We start from the raw sequence: 26,426 nt of genomic DNA, 5'->3' as shown, positions 1-26,426 counted from the left end.
ACAATAATGGGATTCCAAGGCACTTTGGGGAACCAATATACGCAAGCACTGCATTTTTCTTGGTGGTATACTTCACAGAAATGTGATTGCCACCACTTTTTTTCCTGGCTGACTTTTCCTGTTACTGCATTCGTGTGGAGATTATTCTGCACTCCGGAATTTCCCATCCCTGGAATGCGGCAAAAAGCCTGTCCACAAACTTGTAGTTCCTCGGCTGTATCAAAAGTTCTCACGAAGTACAGTACTTTCCAGTGAACTGTTTTTGTTGGCGAATGCCGCTTGTCCTTTTCTTATGGCCACTGCAAGGAAACGGCACACAATGTTTCATGATGAAATAGTCCTCATCACACTTCTTTGCAGTGTAAAAAGTGTCTCAAAATCTTGTGATAACTTGATCAGTTAACCTCTCGCATATGAGAACTAGTCTTATTTTCATGTATACATTCTGAAAAAGCTAAGCCCCCTTTTGCAGCGTACTTAACAATAAAAACATTCTCCGTTCAAGTTCAATACTTAACAGAATCAGGGAATCAACTATAAAAGTGCCAAATATGCATATTAATAGTAATACAATTTTCAGAAATAATATACATTATACTGTCAAGACGAATGTGTTCTCCTGTATGCAAGAAAGTTAACTACTTACCTCAATTCATTTGCAATAGCTCTCTTAGTCATACTGGGTTTGACCCTTTTCTTCCTTGCCTTTAATGGGTGGACTACAGGCAGTGATATCTCAGTTTCCAGAAGTGAAAAACACAGAATTCCATATAAAAATAAGAATAAAGCACCAATAGAAAGCAGGCAGCGTTCATATAATGGTAGCCGTGTTGTATGTTGTTGCCACGTGCCATGGAAGTCAGGTTCTGATTGGTTGAGTAGTACTTTATGCATTTTGCTTTTAAAATTCAGCAGACTTCATCTGTTTTGCATCTAACCTGGGTTCTTGAAAGAGAAATATTTAAGGATTTTATAGCTTTTGTTGTTAAATTTTTATGCTCCAATAGATACTTCATTTACTGATGTATTTCTTCTACCACTACCCATTTTTCCTAACAAGTGGACTTACGTATTTTGTTTCTAAACAACTCACTCAGTTCACTACAGACCAGAGAGTGGTCTGTATCACAAAAAAATACCCGGTATACCCGCATGCTCCTAACAGATTTTCTGAATTAGCAAGGGACTTCCCCCTTTCTATGCATGTATTATTTGTGTTATCTAAAGAGAACATTTAATAACAAGGACATGTTTCGTCTCTTAGTTTTTGGATACCTTCAGCTTAGAAGATAATACATAAAGTGACAAAAGACACATTATTTAAAACACAGATAATGAATATGTTAAAATATTTAAAAACATTATATGCTACAGTTGTCTTCATCCTTCTTCATGAAAAACACTATGTCTTTATAATATTATTCTATCTCACTGGCTGTTTTGTTCTTAAATTAATGAATAATTATATAAAACTCTGCATTAAGCCATGTACTGTATGTAATTTTATAGTAAAACTAGCAGTTACCCTGCGGCTTTGCTCGCGTGGATTTCATAATTTGATCAAAGTAATCGTTCCTCGGCATTGTACTAAGTCATTATCTGAAAATTCCTAAAGTATAAAAACTCACCCAAAAATTGAGTTCCATTTACCCTTGAAATTCTTTGTAAATCACGTTTGTGGGTGTTACAATTTGGGCTAAGACGACCATGCGACATAGAACTGTACATGTGAGAAACAGTCTTCTCTCAAGTCGAAAAAATAAATACATGTTTCTTTATTTTTAAAGGAGATTCCAAATACATATTCCCACATCTGTAACATCTTCGGTTTTTGAAATACAGTAGAGTCTCGATTATCCGACCTAAACGGGACCTGGAGTATGTCGGATCAGCGAAAATGTCCGATAATACAGAATTACTTTGAAAATGAACTAAAACAAACAGGAAGGCTGTACTGTATTACTAAAACAATAACATGTTTTACAGCACTCTATTTATTTAATTATCAGTTCAGTCGTACACTACATGCAGTATTGAACGAAAACATTCCAAGTATCTTATGAAAAGAAACTTGCCAACAATCAAGGATGAAAGGAGTTTCCGCCGATATTTCCTCTTCAGTGTTTCCAGCACACCTTGGTCCACTGGCTGGCATAATGACGTCACGTTAGGAGGGAGGAACATGAATTTGATGTCACCACTTCTAAGTTGCTTTTCATTTGGGTGAGATGGAGCGTTGTCTAGTTGAAGAAGAGGTTTTCTAGGGGGAGTGTTTGAAGCTAGAAATTTTTCTACATCTGGAACAAACTGTGTAACAAAACAGTCTTTAAAGATGTCAGCAGACATCCAAGCAGCCTTCTGATTCGTATAATGGACTGGAAGAGGATTAACAGAAATATTTTTAAATGCCCTAGACTTCTTTGCTTTACCAATCATAAGCAATTTTCCTTTTAAGTACCCAGTAACATTACTACAGGCAAGAACAGTAAATCTTTCCTTACTATGCTTGTAGCCAGGTGCAGACGTCTCGGCTTGGGCTGCGAGAGTTTTTGGTGGCAGCATCTTGAAATTTCGCCCAGTCTCATCACAATTAAAAATCTGATAACCGGTTAATCCTTCAGCAAGTATTATTACTTGACATTCTTTTTTAAATGTCACAACCTCATCGGATTTAGCTGACAGTTTTTCTTCACAGATATTAAGCTGCCTAATGTCGCACCGTTTTTTCCACCGATGAAGCCACCCAGCACTGGCAGTAAATTTAGGGTCCCCTTCATTAAACTCCTTCTGGAAATACATCGCCTTTTCTTGCAGAATGGGGCCAGATATTGGCAGGTCCTTTAGTCTCCACCAAAAGTTCAAAATTAAGTCTACTGATAACACGGAATGTCGGATAAGCGAAGGTCGGTTGAGCGAGACTCTACTGTATACGTAAGTATCCCCATAAAAATAATTAATTCCCTTGATCAGTCCTTCCCCCACCCTCAACCAGCATCTAAGTGTATTTTCCGAAAACAAAAAACATGTTTCTTTATTTTTAAAGGATATTCCAAATACCAAGTTTCACGTCTTTAACATCTTCAGTTTTAAGATTTAAATATCCTCATAAAAAAATTCAATTTTTTTCACTTCTCAACCCCTGTTAAGTGCCTTCTCCGAAAACAAAAAGGTACAGGTTCCTGTATTTTTAAAGGACTTTCCAAATACCAAGTTCCTTGTCTCTAACATGTTAAGTTTTTGACATATAATGTAGATATACCGATAATCTTTTTATAAATTCACCCGCTTTTCTAATTCTTTTCAGCCCCTTAACTGGATTTTCCGAAAACAAAAGAATACATGTTTCATTATTTTTAAAGGAGATTCGAAATACCGGTTTTCATGCCTGTACGTCTGTAACACCTTCAGTTTTTGAGATAAATGTATACTCATAAGAATAATTCAACTTCTTCTTCTTCTTCTTCACTTCTTTCCACCCCTCTCCCACCTTAAGGGGAATTTCCGAAAACAAAAAAAAAAGTGTTTCTTTATTTTGAAAGAAAATTCAAAATACCAACTTTCACATCTGTAACAGCTTCAGTTTTAAAGATAAAGTATCTTCATAAACATATTTCAACTCCTTATTTACTTATTTTCAACCCCACACCCCTTACGTCGATATTCCAAAACACAAAACAAAAAACAAATGCGTGTTACTTCATTCTTAAAGGAGATTCCAGATACTAATTTTTACGTCTGTAACATCTTCAGTTTTTGAGATATAAGTATACTGATAAAAGGAATTGAACTACTTTTTCACCCCCCTTCCTACCCATTAAGTTTATTCCTCCCTCCCCAAAAGTGCATGTCTCTTTATTTTTTAAGGAGATTCCAAATACCAATTTTCACGTCTTTAACATTTTTAGTTTTTGAGATATAGGTATCCTCACACAAAGAATTAAACTAATTTTTCAATTCATTCAGCCCCGTTAAGTGGATTTTCCGAAGACAAAAGAACACGTGTTTCTTTACTTTGAAAGAAGATTCCAAATGCAAATGTTCATGCCTCTAACATCTTCAGTTTTGAGATATATGTATCCTCATAAAAAGGAATTAAACTCCTTTTTCTCTGCCCCCTTCCCCCTAAAATGCATGTATCTTTATTCTTAAAGGAGATTCCAATACTAATTTTCACATCTGTAACATCTTTAGTTTTTGAGAAATAAGTATCCTGAGAAATAAGTATCCTCATGAAAATAATTCAACTCCTTTTTCACTCCACCCCTGCCCGTTAAGTTGGTTTCCCCCACCCAAAAAATGTGTGTTTCTGTATTTTTGAAGGAGATCTCAAATACCAATTTCCACATCTGTAACTGTCAGTTTTGAGACATAAGTTTCTCCAGAAAAAGAATTCAATTTTTTTTACTTCATTTCACACTCTCCACTCAAGTGAATTTTCCAAAAACAAACAGTACCAATTTCTTTAAAAGAGCTTCCAAATACCAATTATCACGACTGTAACATCTTCAGTTTTTGAGATATATGTATCTTCGTAAAAGGAATTCATCTCCATTTCCACCCCCCACCCCCACCCCCACCCCCTCTACCAAGCTGATTCCCCCAACAAATGCATGTCTTTGTATTTTTAAAGGATATTCCAAATACCAATTTTCATGTCTGCAACATGTTAGGATTTTTAGATATACTGTAGATACTGTAGATATGTGCAAGTAGGGCAGCATCCTGCTTCATGAATTTACCGAGCTCAGAACACTTTAAGCAAGCCTCGGACCTATGGGAGTAATGGAGTCCCACTCCCATTTGACAGGCGAGGGACTCCTTGGAAACAACTTGGCGAACGAAATGGAATTCGATGGGGAGCTATCAATATTAATGGGGCTTATGGAAGAAAGAAGGTAGAACTGGCTGAGTCAGCAAAGAGGATGCATCTGGATGTGCTAGGAGTAAGTGATATTCGGGTAACGGGAGGTAAGGAGGAAGAGATAGGAGATTATAAAGTATACTTGACGGGTGTTAGAAAGGAAAGGGCAGAGTCTGGGGTAGGGCTCTTTATCAGGAATACCATTGCACGCAACATAGTTTCTGTTAGGCACGTAAATGAGCGAATGATGTGGGTAGATTTGTCAGTACCGGGCGAGTTGGCCGTGCGCGTAGAGGCATGCGGCTGTGAGCTTGCATCCGGGAGATAGTAGGTTCGAATCTCACTATCGGCAGCCCTGGAAATGTTTTTCCGTGGTTTCCAATTTTCACACCGGGCAAATGCTGGGGCTGTACCTTAATTAAGACCACGGCCGCTTCCTTCCAACTCCTATGCCTTTCCTATCCCATCGTCTCCATAAGACCTATCTGTGTCGGTGCGACGTAAAGCCCCTAGCCAAAAAAAAAAAAAAAAAAAAAAAAAAAAAAGATTTGTTAGTGGGAGGAATTAGGACAAGAATTGTGTCCGTGTATTCACCATGTGAAGGTGCAGATGAGGATGAAGTTGTCAAGTTTTATGAAGCATTGAGTGACATCGTGGTCAAGGTCAACAGCAAGGATAGAATAGTGCTAATGGGCGATTTCAATGCGAGGGTTGGGAATAGAACTGAAGGATACGAAAGGGTGATTGGTAAATGTGGGGAAGATATGGAAGCTAATGGGAATGGGAAGCGTTTGCTGGACTTCTGTGCTAGTATGGGTTTAGCTGTTACGAATACATTCTTCAAGCATAAGGCTATTCACCGCTACACATGGGAGGCTAGGGGTACCAGATCCATAATAGACTATATCTTAACAGATTTTGAATTCAGGAAATCTGTTAGGAACGTACAAATTTTTCGCGGATTTTTCGATGATACAGACCACTATCTGATCTGTAGTGAACTAAGTATCTCTAGGCCTAGGGTAGAGAAAGTGAAATCTGTCTGCAAACGAATAAGGGTAGAAAATCTCCAGGACGAGGAAATTAGACAGAAGTACATGGATATGATTAGTGAGAAGTTTCGAACAGTAGACAGTAAGCAGGCTCAGGATATAGAAAGTGAATGGGTGGCATACGGGGATGCTGTAGTAGAAACAGCAAGGGAATGCCTAGGAACAACTGTGTGTAAAGATGGGAAAAGGCGAACATCTTGGTGGAATGATGAAGTGAGAGCAGCCTGTAAACGTAAAAAGAAGGCTTAACAGAAATGGCTCCAAACAAGGGCCGAGGCAGACAGGGATTTGTACGTAGATGAAAGAAACAGAGCGAAACAAATAGTTGTTGAATCCAAAAAGAAGTCGGGGGAAGATTTTGGTAATAACCTGGAAAGGCTAGGTCAAGCAGCAGGGAAACCTTTCTGGACAGTAATAAAGAATCTGAGGAAGGGAGGGAAAAAGGAAATGAACAGTGTTTTGAGTAATTCAGGTGAACTCATAATAGATCCCAGGGAATCACTGGAGAGGTGGAGGGAATATTTTGAACATCTTCTCAATGTAAAAGGAAATCATCATGGTGGTGTTGGAAACAGCCAAGCCCATGGGGAGGAGGAAAATGATGTTGGTGAAATAATGCTTCACACCACAGAGAGGCTGTCAGGATCAGATTTTCAGTATCCGCCAGGTAATTGAAAAATGCTACGAGAGGAATAGGCAGTTGTGTTTATGTTTCATAGATCTAGTGAAAGGATATGACAGGGTACCGAGGGAAAAAATGTTCGCTATACTGGGGGACTATGGAATTAAAGGTAGATCATTAAAATCAATCAAAAGCATTTATGTTGACAATTGGGCTTCAGTGAGAATTGATGGTTGAATGAGTTCTTGGTTCAGGGTACTTAAAGGAGTTAGACAAGGCTGTAACCTTTCACCTTTGCTGTTTTTTAGTTTACATGGAACATATGCTGAAAGGTATAAAATGGCAGGGAGGGATTCAGTTAGGTGGAAATGTAGTAAGCAGTTTGGCCTATGCTGACGACTTGGTCTTAATGGCAGACTGTGCCGAAAGCCTGCAGTCTAACATCTTGGAAGTTGAAAATAGGTGCAATGAGTATGGTATGAAAATTAGCCTCTCGAAGACTAAATTGATGTCAGTAGGTAAGAAATCCAACAGAATTGAATGTCAGATTGGTGATACAAAGCTAGAACAGGTCGATAATTTCAAGTATTTAGGTTGTGTGTTCTCCCAGGATGGTAATATAGTACGTGAGATTGAATCAAGGTGTAGTAAAGCTAATGCAGTGAGCTCGCAGTTGCGATCAGCATTATTCTGTAAGAAGGAAGTCAGCTCCCAGACGAAACTATCTGTACTTCGGTCTGTTTTCAGACCAACTTTGCTTTACGGGAGCGAAAGCTGGGTGGACTCAGGATATCTTATTCGTAAGTTAGAAGTAACAGACATGAAAGCAGCAAGAATGATTGCTGGTACAAACAGGTAGGAACAATGGCAGGAGGGTACTCGGAATGAGGAGATAAAGGCTAATTTAGGAATGAACTCGATGGATGAAGCTGTACGCATAAACCGGCTTCGGTGGTGGGGTCATGTGAGGCGAATGGAGGAGGATAGGTTACCTAGGAGAATAATGGACTCTGTTATGGAGGGTAAGAGAAGTAGAGGGAGACAAAAATGACGATGGTTAGACTCTGTTTCTAACGATTTAAAGATAAGAGGTATAGAACTAAATGAGGCCACAACACTAGTTGCAAATCGAGGTTTGTGGTGGCGTTTAGTAAATTCTCAGAGGCTTGCAGACTGAACGCTGAAAGGCATAACAGTCTATAATGATAATGTATGTATGTATGTATGTATGTATGTATGTATGTATGTATGTATGTATGTAGATACACTTATTTTCAAAATTCACCCCATTTTTCAGTTCCCCTTAAGTGGTTTCTCCAAAAAAAAAAAATTATGTTACTTTACTTTTACAGGAAATTCCAAATACAGTGCCAGTTTTCAAATCTGTAATATGTTATATGTCTGAGAGAATTTGCAGATATAGTCTGTTTTAAAATTCACCCCATTTGTCACTCCTGTTCACCCCCTATTCTTCACATTATCCAAAAACACAAAAATATGTGTGTCTTTATTTTCAAAGGAGATTCCAAATTTTAAATTTTCGTGTCTGTAACATCTTCAGTTTTTGTGATATTAGTTTCCTCATAAAAGGTGTTCAACCTCTTTCCCCCCTTTTTCATCCCCCTTAATGGTATTTTCCAAAAACAAAGAAATATGAATTTCTTTATTTTTTAAGGAGATTCCAAATACCAATTTTTTACATCTCTAAACTGTTAAGTTTTTGAGACATAGATATCCTCATTTTAAAAATTCACCCCCCTCCCCTTTCACCCCCTTAGCGACGGAGTATCCAAAAATCCTCTCTTAATGAACACCTACATGTTAATATGAATGTATCCCCAAAATTCCATTTCTTTATGTCCAGTAGTTTTGGCTCGGCAATGATGTATCAGTCAGTCAGTCAGTCAGTCAGTCAGTCAGTCAGTCAGTCAGTCAGTCAGGACAAGTTATTTTATATATATAGATGTGAAATTATAGCCGGAGAAACTCCTCTCAGTTGTAAAGTGTAGTACAATATGGATTTTAAGATGGTGAATCTTCCGTTGTTTTTAGATGTTGTAGGAGTTTCCCCGCTGACCCCTTTTGCAAGTGTCTCAGCTTGCATTGTTGATGACTGACTGCTGACTTCTAAGCTGAAGATGCCTCAAAACTAAGGGACGAAACATGCCCTGGTAATTAGGTGTTCTCTTTTGATAACACAAATAATACATGCATTGAAAGGTGGAAGTTTCTAGATTTCAATTACTGTCAATGAGGATACCCAATAATGAAGTTTATCAATTGGGATTTCCTGAATTCGAGGTCTGTTATGATGTAGACTTGCAGATCTGGTGCTCCTTTCTTCAGATGTGTTGTGGTGAATAGCCTTATACTTGAAGAGTGTATTGATAGTTGCTAATCCCCATACTAGCACAGAAGTCCACTAAACATTTTCCATTTGCTTCCATATCATCCCCACATTTACTCATCACCTTTTCATATCCTTGACTTCTATTTCCAACTCTCACATTGAAATTGCCCATTAGCACTATCTTATCCTTGCTGTTCACCCTGTCTTACAGTGTTGCTCTGTGCTTCATAAAACTTGTTAACTTCATCCTCATCTGCACCTTCTCATGGTGAATGCACAGAGACAGTTCCCATCCTAATCCTCCGACAGCTAAATCTACCCTCATAATTCGCTCATGTACATGTCTAACAGAAGCTGTGTTGCATGGAATGGTATTCCTGATGAATAGTCCTTCTCCACACTCTGCCCTTCCATCATTGCTGTTATGGTGATTTCCGTGGAGCAGAGAGGAAAAGACACGTAAGGGGTGAAGGGCTGGACAAAAAGAAAATTGAAGTTCGAGAAAGCCTATTAAAATTTGAGAAATTTTCTTTCTTTTTATGCCAATTTAAACAATGCAACAAGGTAATAAGAAGAGAGCTGAAAGCTCAGACAGCAAGAAGTAGAGCCCAAGCTCAGATATATTATAAAATCAGGATTTTTTACACGAAAGGCGAGCATGTCTGCTCATTAATACAGCGAGCCTGGAAGCTCAGAAATTAATTACAAGAAATAGCTCAACAGCTCAAAATAATTTACTCTATATGAGCACAGAAACTCACACACTTTACAGAATTACGCACAACGAATTTGACTTTTACACACCGTTAGATAATTAATTTAGGTTATGTTGTACAGTTGTAGAGAAGGTATGTTAAATACCATTCAAGAAAGGAGCCATAGCTTCTGATACATTTTGCAAGGTGTGTCTCGAACCCAGTTGTTACATATACGAAATATTACCATGGCCTTGATTCCAGGAATCCATTTAACAAAGTTTACAATTATGCCCACAAATGGGTTGGAAGGTTACATTATAATTTGAAAAGTAACAATCAGTTGCTTGAAAAATAGTTGTACAATCTTTATTTACAGGACAGGGGAATCCACAAGGAAATAGGATGTACCTATCCAAAGTTGACAGGAGCAGAAAGCCCCCACTAAATAGCTGCAAAAGTGGGGAAGAAAGATCTAGAAAGGCAAATTTTAAAAGGGCCAAAAGCCAAAATGAATAGAGGCAAAACCCAAGCAGTCCAGAGAAAATTTATACAGTAACTAATTGGGCATAAGGCCCGACAAAGCGGAGGCTAATCCATTCTACTCAGTAACTGAGTTAAGGGAGAAAGTTTAAGTCTTAAAGAAGATATTAAATTTTAACTGTTAGAAACCTTCATCACCAAAATTTAAGTTGAGAGGAAGTTTAACGAGGGTACATCACTCGTGCTTCCTTATATTTTACAAGTTCCCATTAGGGATAAATTTATAAAGCTGAAGACGGGGAATGGAAGTCTACATTGAATCTAAGTTCACAAGACCAAACCCTATGTTAAAATTTAAGAAAACCTGGAACTGAAATTTACATTATAAAAGGGGGTGTAGAAATCTTCCCTAAGTACACACGCAGATAAATCACATAGTTTGTATTCTGCCTGCCTTATAACTGCTTTCTACCAAGCTCAATAGCTGCAGTCACTTAAGTGCGGCCAGTATCCAGTATTCGGGATATAGTAGGTTCGAACCCTACTGTCGGCAGCCCTGAAAATGGTTTTCCGTGGTTTCCCATTTTCACACCAGGCAAATGCTGGGGCTGTACCTTAATTAAGGCCACGGCCGCTTCCTTCCCACTCCTAGCCCTTCCCTGTCCCATTGTTGCCATAAGACCTATCTGTGTCGGTGCGACGTAAAGCAACTAGCAAAAAAAAAATTAAAAATAATAACTGCTTTATCACGCTGACCGTTTCCTCTCCTCCATCGTTTCCCCTTACAGTGGAACCCTTCTCTCTCTAGCACTATTAATTCTTCACTGCTGCAATGTAAGTCCTCAATTACAGAGAATATCACTCTTTATATTGTAGCTTCCCAGGGTTTTTCAGAAGAAAAAGAAAGAAAAGAAGTGATTGATGGATAGATTTTTAGGAGAGGGGGAATATCATTGGAGGAACATTTTAATTGCAGGAATGGCAACAGACGAAAGAATACAGATTACCTGCTCGAACTTGATAAAAAAATATTCTCACAATTAATTAAAGTCTTTGAACTCTAGGCTTCGCTAGTAAATAGTTTTAGTGACATCTGTTCCCTAGAGTTGAAACTATTTCCATCAGAGAGTTCATGAGTTTTGAAGTAGTTAATGCTAATGAGAGCTGGCGGATGATTTGAGCAGCTTGAGAGGCCTAGCTGGTGGTTCAGTCACCGTAAGACTTATCTGTGTCCGTGCGACGTAAAGCAAATTGTAATTAAAAAATTAAAACAACTATGTCCTTCCCTTTTTAACACCTGTTCAGATTACTTTATATTCTCCTATCTCTTCCCTGTACCCGCTGTGGGTGGGGGACACAGACGAAGAATACACCCACAATACCCCCTGCCTATCGTAAGAGGCGACAAAAGCAGGCGACCAAGGGATGATTGACTTACAGCCATGAAACTACTTGTGGTTAGTATCACGCGGGAAACACCATGGCTCGCCTTTACGTGTGAATAGTACCACTATTTTAGGCACACAATAGGTTGTGATTAGCAGCAGAGAGCAGTTCACTGTGGGTTTCCAGTACCTGTGATTATTACCACTATATGCAGAACATCACAGGCTTACGTTGCCTGTGATTTGTACCATTATGTGAGAAACGCCACGAGTCTGGGCATTGCCTGTGATTAGTACCACTATATGAGCGACACCGTTGGTCTGTGTTGCCTGTGATTAGTACCCACTATATGAGAAACACTACGGGATAGTACGAGTCCCTGTGGTGAGTGCACATATGCGAGGTGAACCACGGGATAGTAAGAGTCGCTACGAATGGCGCCATTATGTGAGAAGCACCATAGGTCTGTGTTACCTGTGCAGTGTACAATACTTGTGAGTAATACCATAATGTTTGGAACACCGTGAGTTTACGCTATTTTTTATTAGTACCGCAACATGAGAAATACCGTGGTTCTACTTTACTAGCAGTAAGTGCCATTATGAGGGGCCGTTGACATGGATTTTGAACCCCTTTAGACAACAAGCATCATCGATTCAGGACTGTACTTTGGAAGCAGTCCCTTGGTCAGTAACATAGTTTCTATGAAGGTGAGGCATTGCAGGTCGGAACCACTGATTTTTTAAATTCGTATTCATCCATTTCACTAGTCTCATTTTGTACCATGAGGGGCCGATGACCTAGATGTTAGGCCTCTTACACAACAAGCATCATCATCATCATCATAATCTCTTCCTCGTTTTCTCCCCTTACCCGAATATCATTTACGCCCAACACATCCAGCCTCATCGTCTTTTTCTGATTCAGCGAGTTCTGCTTCTTTTCTTCCGTAAGCCCCATTAAAATTGATAGCTTCCCATCAAATTCCATTTAGTTTGCCGAGTTGTTTCCAAGAAGTCAAATGGAAGTGGGACTCAGTTATCCCCATGGGTCCATGGCTTGCTTAAAATGTTCTGAGCTCGGCAAATTCTGTGAACCAGGATGCTACCCTACTTGCACATAGTCCCAGCGAGGATCTCCCCTTTAACGGTTTTGGGACTACAGTAGATGGTATAGCCCTAGCCGTCTGATCACAAGGTTGGCGATGACCCACAATATGTCCGAGATGCCCAGTCCTATTTCCTAGCAACTTTTATCCCGACTCTCAGGACCACTTACTAGGCCGCTCAGCCGTTGCCCCATGATTCACGAACTAGGACGTGACCATTTATTTGTTTGTTTGTTTGTTTGTTTGTTTGTTTGTTTGTTTGTTTGTTTGTTTGTTTGTTTGTTTATCCTTTGTAGGTGGCGAAGTTAGGGCCCTTGGCCCTCTCTTACACTTAACCATTGTAGTGATACATCATTGGGAGCAGAGTTCGAGTACATAATATTATATAGTATATAATAACCTACACAGAAATACATTACATTCTAACTCGCATTCATTTGATCATCCAGTCATACGAGTTAGTGTAGTCTCAGTAATCCGACTTAAATTTAAGTAATGAGGTGGTATTTCTGACACTGACAGGCAGGGAATTCCAAAGTCTAGAACCTGTCACAACAAAGAAATTGTTGTACATAGTGGATTGGTGAACAGGAATAGAAAGGAGGACAAATACTTCAGCTGGGATAAAATGTATAGTGGTCTGTCTTCAGAGAGCAGTCTGTTTATCTGTATCAGTATGTGATACGTTTGTTGTTTATCAGGTTTCAGCCATGAAATAGTGTGATGGTATGGGGTGAGATGTGTATCATAACTCAGACTGTATATAAATCTAAGGCAACAATTAAGCACTCACTGAAGTTTCGAAGTCTGTTCTTTTGTTGCGTCTACAAGAATGACGTCACGGTAGTTGAGGACGGGAAGCACTAGTGTTTGTATGAGTTTGACTCTCACATTACAAGGTAAAATATCATTTTCTTTTGACTGAATGAAGTATCGAAAATATTTTTTTTACACACATTCTTAATATATTCAGACCAATTGAAAGTTTTGTTCATTGTCACTCCAAGATTTCTCACAGTTTGGCTGAATGGAATAACTCTACCATTCAGTATAACTGGAGGAATAGTTTCATATCGTAGTGTGGTCAACAATATTTGAGAGCCAATAATGATTGCTTGTGTCTTGGAGGGGTTAACCCTCTGGAACCCGCGTAAATTGAAGTTGCAGTAGAATGCGTGGCGGCAAATTGGCCGCATGAAAAACATTATTATTCTTTCTGCTCATAATGCAATACTTTGTAACTATGCGGTTGTATGAAGCTATAACAACATTTGAAAAACACGCTCATGTAGAATAAACATATATTTAACACAAGAAATAATACATTGCATTGCGATCAAAACTAAGAAAAAAATACGTATTGCCTTGGGGACATTTAGCATACATATACAAAAATACCTTGCTCCTAATAAGAAAATGAGCCGGCCCCGTGGTGTGGGGGTAGCGTGCGTACCTCTTACCCGGAGGCCCCGGGTTCGATTCCCGACCAGGTCAGGGATTTTTACCTGGACCTGAGGGCTGGTTCGAGGTCCACTCAGCCTACGTGATTAGAATTGAGGAGCTATCTGACGGTGAGATGGCGGCCCCGGTCTAGAAAGCCAAGAATAACGGCCGAGAGGCTTCGTTGTGCTGACCACACGACACCTCATAATCTGCAGGCCTTCAGGCTGAGCAGCGGTCGCTTGGTAGGCCAAGGCCCTTCAAGGGCTGTAGTACCATGGGGGGGGGGGTGTCTAATAAGAAAATGAAAAGAAGCCATAACTTGTATCCCATGAAATCTAAATAAAAATTTAAAAGTCACAAAATTAAAAATCACAAGAAAAACAAGAACTGAGAAACTTGAAAATAATACTGGGGTAAGCTGAGAAAAGTTTCTCATTGAGTATAATAATTTTTTATTTTTTTTTTTTATTTTTTTTTTAGTAATCACAAAACTGAAACTCAGCATTCACGTTTTACCAAATCACAAAACTCTGACACATCATCGTCTATAATTTATTCCAGTCTGATCTCTCGTCAGTCTTCAGTTTCTTCATCATCTCCTTGGCATCTTTCGCAAATCACTGTTAGTTTGCTGTGTTTTTTGCAAACTTTGTGTGAGCATTTCTCGCAGACAAGACTTGTTCTGTTATTTTTATGTGATCCACAAAAGTAACAAATTCCTCTTTGAACAGGTGAGGTGGTATTACGGACAGCGGAGTGTTCCTTGTATTTGGAGAGGAAAAGTTGGATATCCTTCGGAAGCCTCGAGTTCGTAGCTTGGTTTCGAGATTCTGTTCCATCAACAGCTGGACAAGTTCATCTAGATAATGCCTTCTTCTGAAATTTTCTTCTCTGCAGACATTAGTTCTGTAAATTTTGTGCGAGTTAATTCCCGTAATATCCAGTTCCCTAAAGAATACTGTCATAGGCCATCTTGTTTTCCTAGCTGTGGTCAATGTGAAACACATCTGGTCCACCAAATCCACACCCCCTTTTGTCATATCATTATAGGTTTACCTGTTTCCGGGTCTATTTCAGCAGTATCGTGCAAAGTGGGCAAGAGAATGAGGGTTCTTTTCCTCTTCATTGCAAAACTCTCCAAGGACTTACCATACTAAAAACCAAATGACGATGATCCCACCTTACGAGAAGGATCATTAACAAATTCTGGAGGTATCTCTTTTTTATTTCTTTTAAGTGTTCCTAGGAATGTCATTCCACTTTCGAGCAAATAGTCTGCTAAGGGAATGCTTGAGTAGTAATTGTCCGTAGTCAGGTTACGGTTGGAACTTTTTAGTGGTTCAACCAATCGTTTAACAATGTCCAGGGGCTTGTTCGAACGTCCAAAATAGGGTCCCTCAGGCTGCTTTCTACAATATATTTCAATTGTATGTGTGTAAAATGTCTTACTGTCCACAATTGCATACATTTTGATGCCATATTTTGCTGTGGTTTTTTTTTTTTTTTTTGTGCATAAATAGTTGCCATGAAAGGCAACAAGCATCTCATCTATTGTCATAAGTTCACCCATGCTGTAGCTAATTTGGCAATTTTTGACGAATTGGGAGTGGAAGTCATGAACAGGGGCCAATTTGTCAGTTTTTGTCTTGGCAGCTCTGGTTGTTACGTCATCAAAACGAGGGCATCGTAAAAGAAGCAAAAACCTATTGAAGCTGAAATTCGCACTGAGCATTATCAGTCCTGTCCCATCGATTTTCCACAGTTCCCTCACATTAGCTCGATTTGACTTATCATACAAAAATAACTTCTAACTGCAATGCTGGTATTGGGTTGAAGATATAGTGTGTTTTTGTCCTAGGAGTCATATTTCTATGGATTCGCAATCATAAAGGGAGCACCAATAAGTGCCATGATTTCTTCCCTATTTGTCAATCTGAAGTCCCTGTTACATCCATTGACTTTTCCATGTTCTTGCCAGTGCTGGCGTCTGTTTTGGTGAATCTTTGTTATAGAAATATTTGTGTATTTCACAAGTTCATCTATCATGTGGAGACTTATGATATGTAGAAGTGTAACTAGAGGGGTTTTGGCGTCTCGTGCAGTTCCTTTCTGTCCAGGCAAAATTCGAATAATATTTTTAGCTCTTGTTTTTCCTGAAGAAGTGGTTGTATATTTTGAATCATTTACCCATAATGTTTCCTGGTCCCTACCAATATAAAAACGTAATCCAGAAATATCGTCATCCTCAAGCGGCATTTCTTCATCCAATCTGGCATCTCCCTCCCCTTCTTGTAACGACTGTTCAGAATCTGAACAAGTATCCTCTTGTTCTATATTCTCGAGTTCGTAATCAACATTACTTCCTTCACTCTCGATATGTCCTTCCTCCTCAGCTTCACCGTCAGATAGTTCTCGTAAACATCGAAGAATATCTTCATCGGTACGAAATCTGCGGTCCCTACGACAGAAGCGAAAATACGACAAATCTGGGAATGGACAATGTTATTTGGGGGATAATTTTCAATGAATAGCCATTCCCATCACTGCACCATCCCAGGTGCCTTACTAGAACACCAAGAAAACATAATTCGATAGTACTTACATGACCGCGTAGCTGCAAGCTGGCCGTAGGTCTGCTCACTGTTATCACTTTTACTGAACCGACACCACATCGGTCAAGGGAGAAGGCCGATAGTGGTGCCTCCATACGCCGAATAGAGTAACGTTAGCATACCTGACAGCTTTTCCCGCTACGATTTGATCTGAATACTTTTTTTTTTTTAGAAAAAAACTAAATTTGCGGCCGTTTTGCGGGTTTCAGAGGGTTAAGAAGGAGGAAATTTTTCAAGGAGTAAGCATTAAGTCGCTTAAGGTCAGTATTGATGCCTGTTATGGCTTGAGGCAAATTAGACATCTTACAGTGACAGTATATTTGTAAGTCGTCCGCATAAAGATGGTAGCTACAATTCTTTAAATTATATGAAATGTTGTTTATGTACAAATTAAAGAGCAAAGGGCCTAAAATACTACCCTGTGGCGTGCCTTCCTTCCTGGTTAGCTAGTGAGAGGTTTGATCAAGGGTTATAGTTCGTTGCGCACGATTTTTGAGGTACAATGAAAAGGAAGTAATAGTTTGTTGATCGAAGTAGTAAGATTGCATCTTGTTTAATAGACCCTGGATGTTTATAGTGTCAATTGCGTTACTGAAATAGAGGAGATTAAGTATCGTCACCAGTCTTTGGTCCATAGCGTGTCGTATGTCCTCAGTCACTTTGAGCCGGGCGGTTGCTGTGCTGTGTCCCTTCTTGAAGCAGATTGCAATGTGGGTGTATGAGATAATGGTTGTTTAAGTATTCTAACACCTACTCATGAACCAGATGCTCGAGTGCTTTGGAAATCGCAGCTAAAATAGAAATTTGTCTGTAGTCGGATGGTTGGGACGGGTCAGGTTTCTTAGGCACAGGGATAACATTGGCTAGTTTCCATAGTGAAGGAAAGGTTCCATTTTTAAGGCAGTAGTTAAAAATGTGGGTAATAATTGGTAAAACAGCACCAATAATGTTGTGTAAGACAGTTATAGGGATATCATCCATTCCTCTAGCTTTTGATTTGATAGAATATAACACTCTTTTAACTTTATTAGCAGTAATGGGGTGGAATGTAAAATGTTGTTGGTCAGGTAAAGGGTTCATTACGGAGTTGGGTACTGAGTATGGGGAATTTCGTACATTAGGTGGTGTTCTTTCTTTAGTAAAAAACTCATTTAACTTATCGAGTGGTATGTTTGGCACATGGGGTTGTTGCTGTCCGACTCGTTGGCTGAATGGTCAGCGTACTGGCCTTCGGTTCAGAGGGTCCCGGGTTCGATTCCCGGCCGGGTCGGGGATTTTAACCTTCATTGGTTAATTCCAATGGCCCGGGGGCTGGGTGTTTGTGATGTCCCTAACATCCCTGCAACTCACACACAACACATAACACTATCCTTCACCACAAAAACACGCAGTTACCTACACATAGCAGATGCCGCCCACCCTCATCGGAGGGTCTGCCTTACAAGGGCTGCACTCGGCTAGAAATAGCCACACGAAATTATATATTATATATGAGGTTGTTGCTGAAGTTTCCCTATGCCTAAGGAACGAAGCACTTTCCAAGCACTACTAGAATTCATGTTTGCAGTCATGTTTCGCAAGTAAGTAAATTTACGGTTTCTAACTAGCTGTTTAACTCTATTTCTAAGGACCCGATGATTTTCTAAGTCACTTTGGTCTTGAGTTAGTTTAAAGCGTCGATAAAGTGCATCACAGTGGGCCATCATGTTTTTAATTTCGTTATTTAGTCAAGGACAAAATGGGTGAGTAACTTTTATCTGTCGCTTAGGGGCACGTTTATCGTACAGAGCGATTACAAGGGAGTTAAACTTGTCGACTTTCGGGTTTATGTCGTCCAATAGGAGTATGTCATTCCAGGGTAGATTTTAAGCGTCATGTCTTAACTCGTCCATGTCAATGCCTTTTGTGTTTCTGGAAATAACATACTTAGGTTTATATTTTGGCATTCGGAGGGAGTAGGATAGGTAGATAAGGTCACGAGTAGAGATAGCTGGGACCGGAATCTGGCCGTGAGTTATAACTTCGTTTGGATTATTTGTCACAATGTGGTCAATGAGCATGTCTATTCCGTAGTTATCTGTGTAAGTGTGATTAGTATGCTCTAAATGGAGAATGTTCATATCGCAGGAAGAAAACATGTCAATAAATTGTTTAGTTTCGTATGTTTTAGTAAGTAGGTTAGTGTTAAAGTCGCCTATGGCAATAATATGCTCGTAACTAGGCAGTAGGTCAAGTGAGCGAAATTCGAATTCAGTCATATTTGTTATTTTGGGCGGCTTGTATACAATAACTATAAGGAGTTTCTGTTGGGTAATAATGACTTCAACAAACATGAATTCTGGCCCTAGCTGTGCATTGTTAGATGATACACATATCACCCGGCTTTTTAAGTTTTTCTGCATCTTCTTTTCTGCCATCAGATCTATTGTAACGTAAGAGGGAACACTGGTCAAGTTGTGCCATACCAGAGGGTATGCTCGGTGTAAGCCAGCTTTCACTAATACCAAGGATATGGATATTATTTTCCCTCATTATGGCTTGAATTTTGTCGAAGTGTGCTACCAAGGGAAGTACATTGACATGGCAGCACTGTAAACAGTTGGGGGGCCGATGACCTTCGATGTTAGGCCCCTTAAAACAACAAGCATCATCATCATCATGTAAACAGTTGGTAGAGGGAGATAACGCCTGTTTGAGGGGAGAGCCTGTGGTGAGAGGGGGGGATGTTGCCAAGGTCAGTGTCAGGTACAGAGCTCTGGATCAGCTGAGTAATGGAATGGTAACGAAATAGTATAACAGAAATAGCATGCAACTTACCTCGACATCCTGATAAATGCTTACACTGACTACCACTAACACACACACAGTTACACACATAATACACTTACTGAAACGCTTATGAATAATAAGAAAATACACTATCGAGCTGTGCTGTTTCATTTCAGTTGTCACTGATATCCCGCAGATTTTTTATGCTGTCCAGTTCCGCTACAGTGGTGATGGATATTTCCGTCCCATTAGGAAGGTGATTCACGATGCGCCCATCTTGTGTCCATACGCGGGATGGCCCGAAGTGATCCCTATTAAGGTTTAATATACTCTTATGGGTTTTGGTGAGGGACTCGGTAATGAGTACCTTTGTGACTTTCAGGAGCAGCTTTGCCTTCCACGCGTGGTCACGTTCATGGTAGCAGGTAAATTGAACTATTATAGGGCGTCTTCCTGTAGATACCATTTCAGCTGCTGAGCGCTGAGGCCGCCCAATCCTGTGGCACCAGTCGAAGCTCTCCATTGTGAAGTCCACGTTCAACTTCATTCGGAAGGTTTCCCTCACTTTCTTGTAAATGTCCTCCCGTGGTTCCTCGGAGACCCCATGGATTAGGAGGCAGTTTCTACGGCTGTACTGCTCTCCTTCATCAATGAGTTCTTCTTGATGCAGTAAAATGAAAATGTTAAAGGTCCACCTTGAAAATGTGTTAAAGGTCCACCTTTTCAATACCATGAATGTTTATTGATGTGAATATACAGGGTTATTCACCTAACATGTTACACGCAAATAACTTCTAAACCATTAAAGATATCAGCATTCTGTTTTCATATTCGTAAATGGTATGCATGGTCTTGTAAAATAACGTGCTACTTAGTCTCATGGGGTGATTAACAACTGCGATATTGATACTAACTCCAAATTTTTAAATGGAACGGCATAAATTCATACAGCTGATTTAAAAGTTCATCTGCGTACAAGTTCAAATATGTAAGTATTTTCAATATCGGACAATTACTTTTTGAGATATAAATAAGAACAGCATGTGTTGTTTTGCATGCTGCATTAAAGGGCGTGAAGTCGGGCAAGGACATATTGAGGCGCAAGCAGTTTCCTGGGAGTGAGTTCAGCCACAGAATGGATACCAGGCATGTAAGCACCTTGTACACGTGATGGGTTTGCAAAGTGTGTATGACAGACGAACACGTGACAGGACAGAAAGGGTTGATGTGTTTAAAAGGAATAAAATAAGTACTTAGCCTTGAAAGGAACATAACGAAAGCTATAATTGTCACTGGTTTTAGTGCACAGTTTATACTACTCTATGAGTCGAGAAATAAACATAACACAAAACACCGGAAGGCCTGCTTCTAGGAAAGCAAATGGTCAGAGCTGATGGTGGTGAGATGGCAGCAACACTATTATTTATGTTTTATTTTACACGCATTAATCTCCGCAGAGCTTCAGCGCGACTGTAGTAGTGTGCATTCGGGAGAGCGTAGGTTCGAGTCCTGCTATCATATGTTATATATTGCTATTTGAGTTGTATTATGCTCAATTGATTTGTTGGCTGATGATGATGCGCAATGAGCGTCGAAACTAGTACCAATCTTCTTTAAACGTTATGTGATATATATTCACATCAATAAACATTCATGGTATTGAAATGGTGGACCTTTAACATTTTCATTTTACTGTAATCCCAGTTCAATACGGAACAAAATGAAATTTCTAACTTTCTTCTTGATGGTCCAGCTGCTGTGCTAACTTGCATAGCTCTTCTTTCAGCACGGCAAGTTCAGGGGAGATGGCACCTCGGAAGTCTCAAAAATCCTGACGCAGCGAGTCTAGGGACTCTTCACTGGGGTTGGCAGAGCTGGATAACAATTGAAGGCACGCCTGAAAGTCCTTCATCGTTGCTTCAAAAGCATTAATCCGCTCATTCACTTTCTGGATGGAAATATCTCTTATTATTTATGTCCAAACTTGAACCACACTTGTACAAGATCACTTAGCACACACTTGCAGGACAAATATGCTACCAGTTATGCGGCTTCTGTGAAATATAGACAGAGCACTCCTACGCGTACGTTACAGTAGACGCCATGCTTTATGATGGGTGACTACAGTAACTGATGTGAATATTATTTCCTATTTCCCTGAACACTAAACTTAATTACCACTAACATAACGATTTTGCTCTTCTTAATAACATTAATCGATTCATAAAATAAAGTATTACTAAAATTAAAAGTGTGATTTGATGGAATCTGGCCTCTTGAGAGAAGAGTGGTACATGGACAGACAGAAGTAGAGAGTGCTCATAAACCACACCCGGGCAACTGGAGTGGAAAACTGATGATGATGATGCTGAATGAAACATGTTGTTTTATTATTAACTAAATTGTTTCTTTTTCAGGTATAATCTGTTGTTAAATTATTTCTTTTTCAGGTATTTTCTAAATTTTATTTAATCATAAATTAGTTTTGACAGATTGCAGAACCTCACAGTTAAGAATTAATGAAGTCAAAACTGAAAAGGTATGGCTTCCACTAAAACTTACAAAAATAACTTCTAACTGCAATGCTGGTATTGGGCTTAAGATATAGCGTGTTGCTGTCCTAGGAGTCATATTTCTATGGATGACCAATCAAAAACAATTGAAAGTGTTCCGCGATAAGAATTTATTTACTTGTAATAACAGTTATGAAGTTGGTTTAATTCTTTGTAAATGTAGTTGTTCTTCTAAAACCTGTTCTTGTCCATCATAATTCCCTGTTATCCAGATGCATCCACATCAGTTGTATTAGAATTTAAAAGATAAATTAAAATATTTTTGTTCAATTGCCATCACAAGGAAGATTGTACACCAAGAAAATTAAATGCTTGTTTTCATTTTCTGAAGTCCATATATTCAGTACCTTAGCTTTTGAGGAAAACTTGTGATAAGTTTGGTATTTCTTATCTGGGGTGCAATTGCAATGACCTCCAATGTAGTACCTCATTACATCTGTTTGCCATTAATTTTCCAACCTTTATATAACTACATTCTTGGGTAAACAGAAGTAACTGTACAGTATACCTATGACATAGAGCACCAATGGATTAACCTGCTTGTTCGTTTGTCCTTTTCGCATGTGCTAGTAGACCAACATGTTTAACCTTTGTGGTTAGTTTCTGTGAATTCATTTGTATAAAATATGTCAATAAGGGGGCATAAATTACTGAAAGGTAAATGGAATTGTAGGTTGTAGTTTAATGTTCCTAGGATATGTCAGTAAGTTGAATCCAGGGCAGATTTGTTGTAAAATCAGAACCATTTTGTTGCATGCCACCTTTGTTAGAGTTTCAGGTGTTTAGCAGCCTTTATCGAACTGTTGTGTATTTTTATCTTTTTTTTTTTCCTTTCACTTTCACTCAGTATCTTTAATTATTGATGCATTATATTTGGGTTCTCTTGAAAACTTTGTTAGTACAGTGCAGAGTACTGAAGACTTGGCCATTGTGTGTTCGAATTTTTATGAATAAAATTGAAAGTATCTACTGATAATTTTCCCTTGCCTGTTCATGGCATTCCATGGATTTGTTTTCTATATGTTTTCAAACTGTAGCAAAATTGATCTACATTACTGTTGCACTGTTAACACATGGCCTTGTTCTTGTGAAACCTGATCTTTTTTAAAAATTGTTGCATGTTTTTTAATATCAAAATGATTACTAGTTTCTTCAGTCCCTCATTTTGTGTTATTAGTAGCTAACTAGAGGTTTCACTTGTAAAATTGTCAGAGTTATGGATCATCAAAAATGTTGGGGAAAATTTGCATGTTCATGATTGTTTTGTACTTGCTTTTTTTTTTTTCAAGGAGCGTGCTGGGCCCTTACAGGTTAGTAAACTTGTCTATTTAAAACCTTTTTATTTGGTGCCTGTGTGTGCTTAAAACATCATCCTTGCTGTCTTATATTATGGGAAAGATTGATATAAAGTGGTTTTGCACAAAAACAACTTTAGAAGTTATGCTTGTCCAAGTGTTACAGCCTTTTGGCTGGGGTTCAATTCAGTTTCCAACTATTATTTTGTTTCTTACAAATCTGTCTTACTTTTGGTCCACCCAGCTGTTCATTTTATAGCGTGGTCTTGATAAGTTACCTGGCAGTACTTTAAAATATAATTCATTATATTGTGCTTCCTATCAAGATCATTAGTTTTATGATACGAGATGATTTATTTATAATTGAAAGTTAATTTTATACTTTAAACTATGTACATATATTTATATATTTTTTCAAATGTTGGTCCAGCATGGAAAGTCAGGAAGCTTCTCTAAAATTGATCTAGGGTACAAAGCATTCACACGTTCATAGTAGTCTTGGTGGTCTCTGCACATGTCGTCTCCCCTCCCTTCCTCCTGCAGTATGATCTGATTTCTCTTAAGAGATCATGTATATTGTCTTCCTTCAGCATGTCTTTCTTGAATTTCTAAGCAATGTTTGGGCATGTCACTCATTCAGCTGCCTGGGATTGCTGGCATTTATTATTTTCCTTTTCTACCAAGGGTTCTTTTCTAACATGTTAACTTAAAATTCATATCAAATTATCAACTTACTATTATGCTTTCTTGTTCATATTTTGTGTACTTATCGGGTGTAAATCTGATATTGGTGGAGCCTGGATTAATCACGCTATACTCACCTTCTGCCAGCAGTCTCATATTGTGTGTTTGAGATTTGCTTTGGGTAGTTGATTGATTAGAGTAGTTTGCATGTTGTTTTGGCATAGAGATCACAGATAAACTGCAGGAATACTATGTGTTTGTTATAACTGTGAGAATGTAGATAATTACTATTGTATATCCTGTACATTCAGTATATTTCTGTTATGGTAATATAACTTTATAGATTTATAGAACTGCTTCTGTATTTGCAAAATGTGGTTTTAACATTACTATGAAGGATTTTGAAAGAAAACCTACTTCTGGAACATTGAATTTTCACAACCACTTTAATTACATTGTGATATTTTCAGCTGTTGTGTGTTGTTTATATGGCATGAATGTTTTGTGCAGAGCTAAAATACTGTAGTAAGGCTGAATATCCTATCTGAGGGCAGTTGTAGTGAAGATACTTCATAAGAAAGTTACTATTGCTTTTGGACAGTTTCAGGAAATCATGATATGTTAGTAATATACTTTCACCTGAATTACATTACATTGGAAATTGCCATTTTTCTTTGTACAATCATTCATTTCTGTAAAGATGTTTGAATATTCCTGTCCCTTCTACACTGATAAGCAATTGTATTAGGGATAGCTGTGTTTTTGCAAAATAGCACCGTGGTAGGTCAGGCAAACGGGGGACCGTTCTCTTGGGATGAACTGGAACCCCTGGTACATATTCCGATGTCCCTTGTCGGCGAACGATACAGGAACCTGCTGTCAGAACTTGTCTACCCATTTGTTCACCTCTTTCACCCTGTAGGATTCCTGTTCCTATAGCAAGACAGTGCACTGGCCCATTGTCCCTGATTTGTGGCTGATTGGTCTGATGAACAGCCAGGGACATCAGGATGCTTGTCTGACTCACAAAGTCACTTGATCCAATCCTACCGGGCGAGTTGGCCGTGCGGTTAGGAGTGCGCAGCTGTGAACTTGCATCCGGGAGATAGTGGGTTCAAACCCCACTGTCGGCAGCCCTGAAGATGGTTTTCTGTGGTTTCCCATTTTCACAACAGGCAAATGCTGGGGCTGTACCTTAATTAAGGCCACGACCGCATCCTTCCCATTCCTAGGCCTATCCCATCGTCGACATAAGACCTATCTGTGTCGGTGTGATGTGAAATAAATAGCTAACTAGCTAAATCCAATCCTATTGAACACATTTGGGATATGCTGTCGAGAGGGATATTCGTACCCTGGGCGCGGCTCCTACCAATCTCCGTGCGTTATGGGAAGCTGTATGGCGGTCAAGGATCGTTTTGGTTTCCATCTCTTCCATTGTCTTGTAGAGTTCAGTGCAATGCCATGCCGCACCGTCATCAGGGCAAAGGAGGTGCTGCATGCAAGTAGCTAGGTATCTCTAATTCAGTTGCTCATCAGTGCATATTACTGCATATACTAAGTACATCAGTCACTACCTATTATTTTTATGGTGTTCTCCCATATACCCTAGATGGCTGTTTCACATTTAAAACAGCTTTTATTGGCTGGAGTGAACTTTTCCTTTCAGTTGCTCTTCATAATTTCTACCAGTGAATTACATGCAGTTTGCTTATACAACCTGTGACAATAAAGTTCGGTGAATAGTCCTGTACTATCAACATAGATGAACAATACACGACAGTGACCTTACTGTCCTTCAAAATAGTCCCCTCCCATGAGTATGCACTGCTAAGATCAGCGATGCATGTCCTGGAAACTTTGCAAGAAGGTTTCATTTTGGGATGGTGTTCAAAAGCCTCATCACTTTTCGTTGGATGTCAGGAATATCGTCAAACCTCTTTCCTTTCAAAGCGAGTTTGATGCATGACTTTTCAGCTCTGACTTTTTTCCAATGAGGGGATTCCGGAGAACACCACTCCATGCTTTGCCGTTTCGTTTTAGGGTCGTACCTGAGACACCAGGTTTCATCCTTGGTGACAATACAGTTCAAGAAATTTGGTGTCGCATCTGCCGTTTCGACAAAATCCTATGAAGCCTCTAAACGTGCCTGCTTCTGATTGTCAGTCGACTGATGTGGCACAAGATGAGAACACGTTTTCCTCTTCCCTAACTTCTGGGTAACGATTTGTCGCACGTCATGGTTAATCTGCAGTTCATATGCTATCATGCGCACAGTTAATCGTTTGTGATTAATGTCCTCACCTTCTCAATGTTTTCGTCACTGACGGCGATCGCCGGTCTTCCGCTACGGGGGTTGTCAGAAAAACTTTCGCCGGGCTGAGTGGCTCAGACGGTTAAGGCGCTGGCCTTCTAACCCCAACTTGGCAGGTTCGATCTCACCAACAGCAACCCTGAAGATGGTTTTCTGTCGTTTCCCATTTTCACACTAGG

At 39.3% G+C, this 26,426-nt stretch overlaps 1 protein-coding gene across 2 annotated transcripts in view; it reads left to right on the top strand.

The window, feature by feature from the left end:
• LOC136864387 (CTTNBP2 N-terminal-like protein) overlaps nt 1-26,426 on the top strand; it is a 441,040-nt gene that overhangs the window by 246,600 nt on the left and 168,014 nt on the right. The window contains exon 8 of one of the 2 annotated variants that reach the window (XM_067141317.2): nt 23,244-23,264. The exons of the other annotated variant lie outside the window; for it this stretch is intronic. Coding sequence (XP_066997418.2) covers nt 23,244-23,264 — 21 coding nt within the window. The remainder of the gene's footprint in view (nt 1-23,243; nt 23,265-26,426) is intronic. 2 annotated transcript variants of the gene reach the window in all.

The sequence above is a fragment of the Anabrus simplex genome, chromosome 2, assembly GCF_040414725.1.
Source record: "Anabrus simplex isolate iqAnaSimp1 chromosome 2, ASM4041472v1, whole genome shotgun sequence".
NCBI classification, from domain to species: Eukaryota; Metazoa; Arthropoda; class Insecta; order Orthoptera; family Tettigoniidae; genus Anabrus; species Anabrus simplex.
This window is presented reverse-complemented; position numbering and strand designations above follow the sequence as displayed.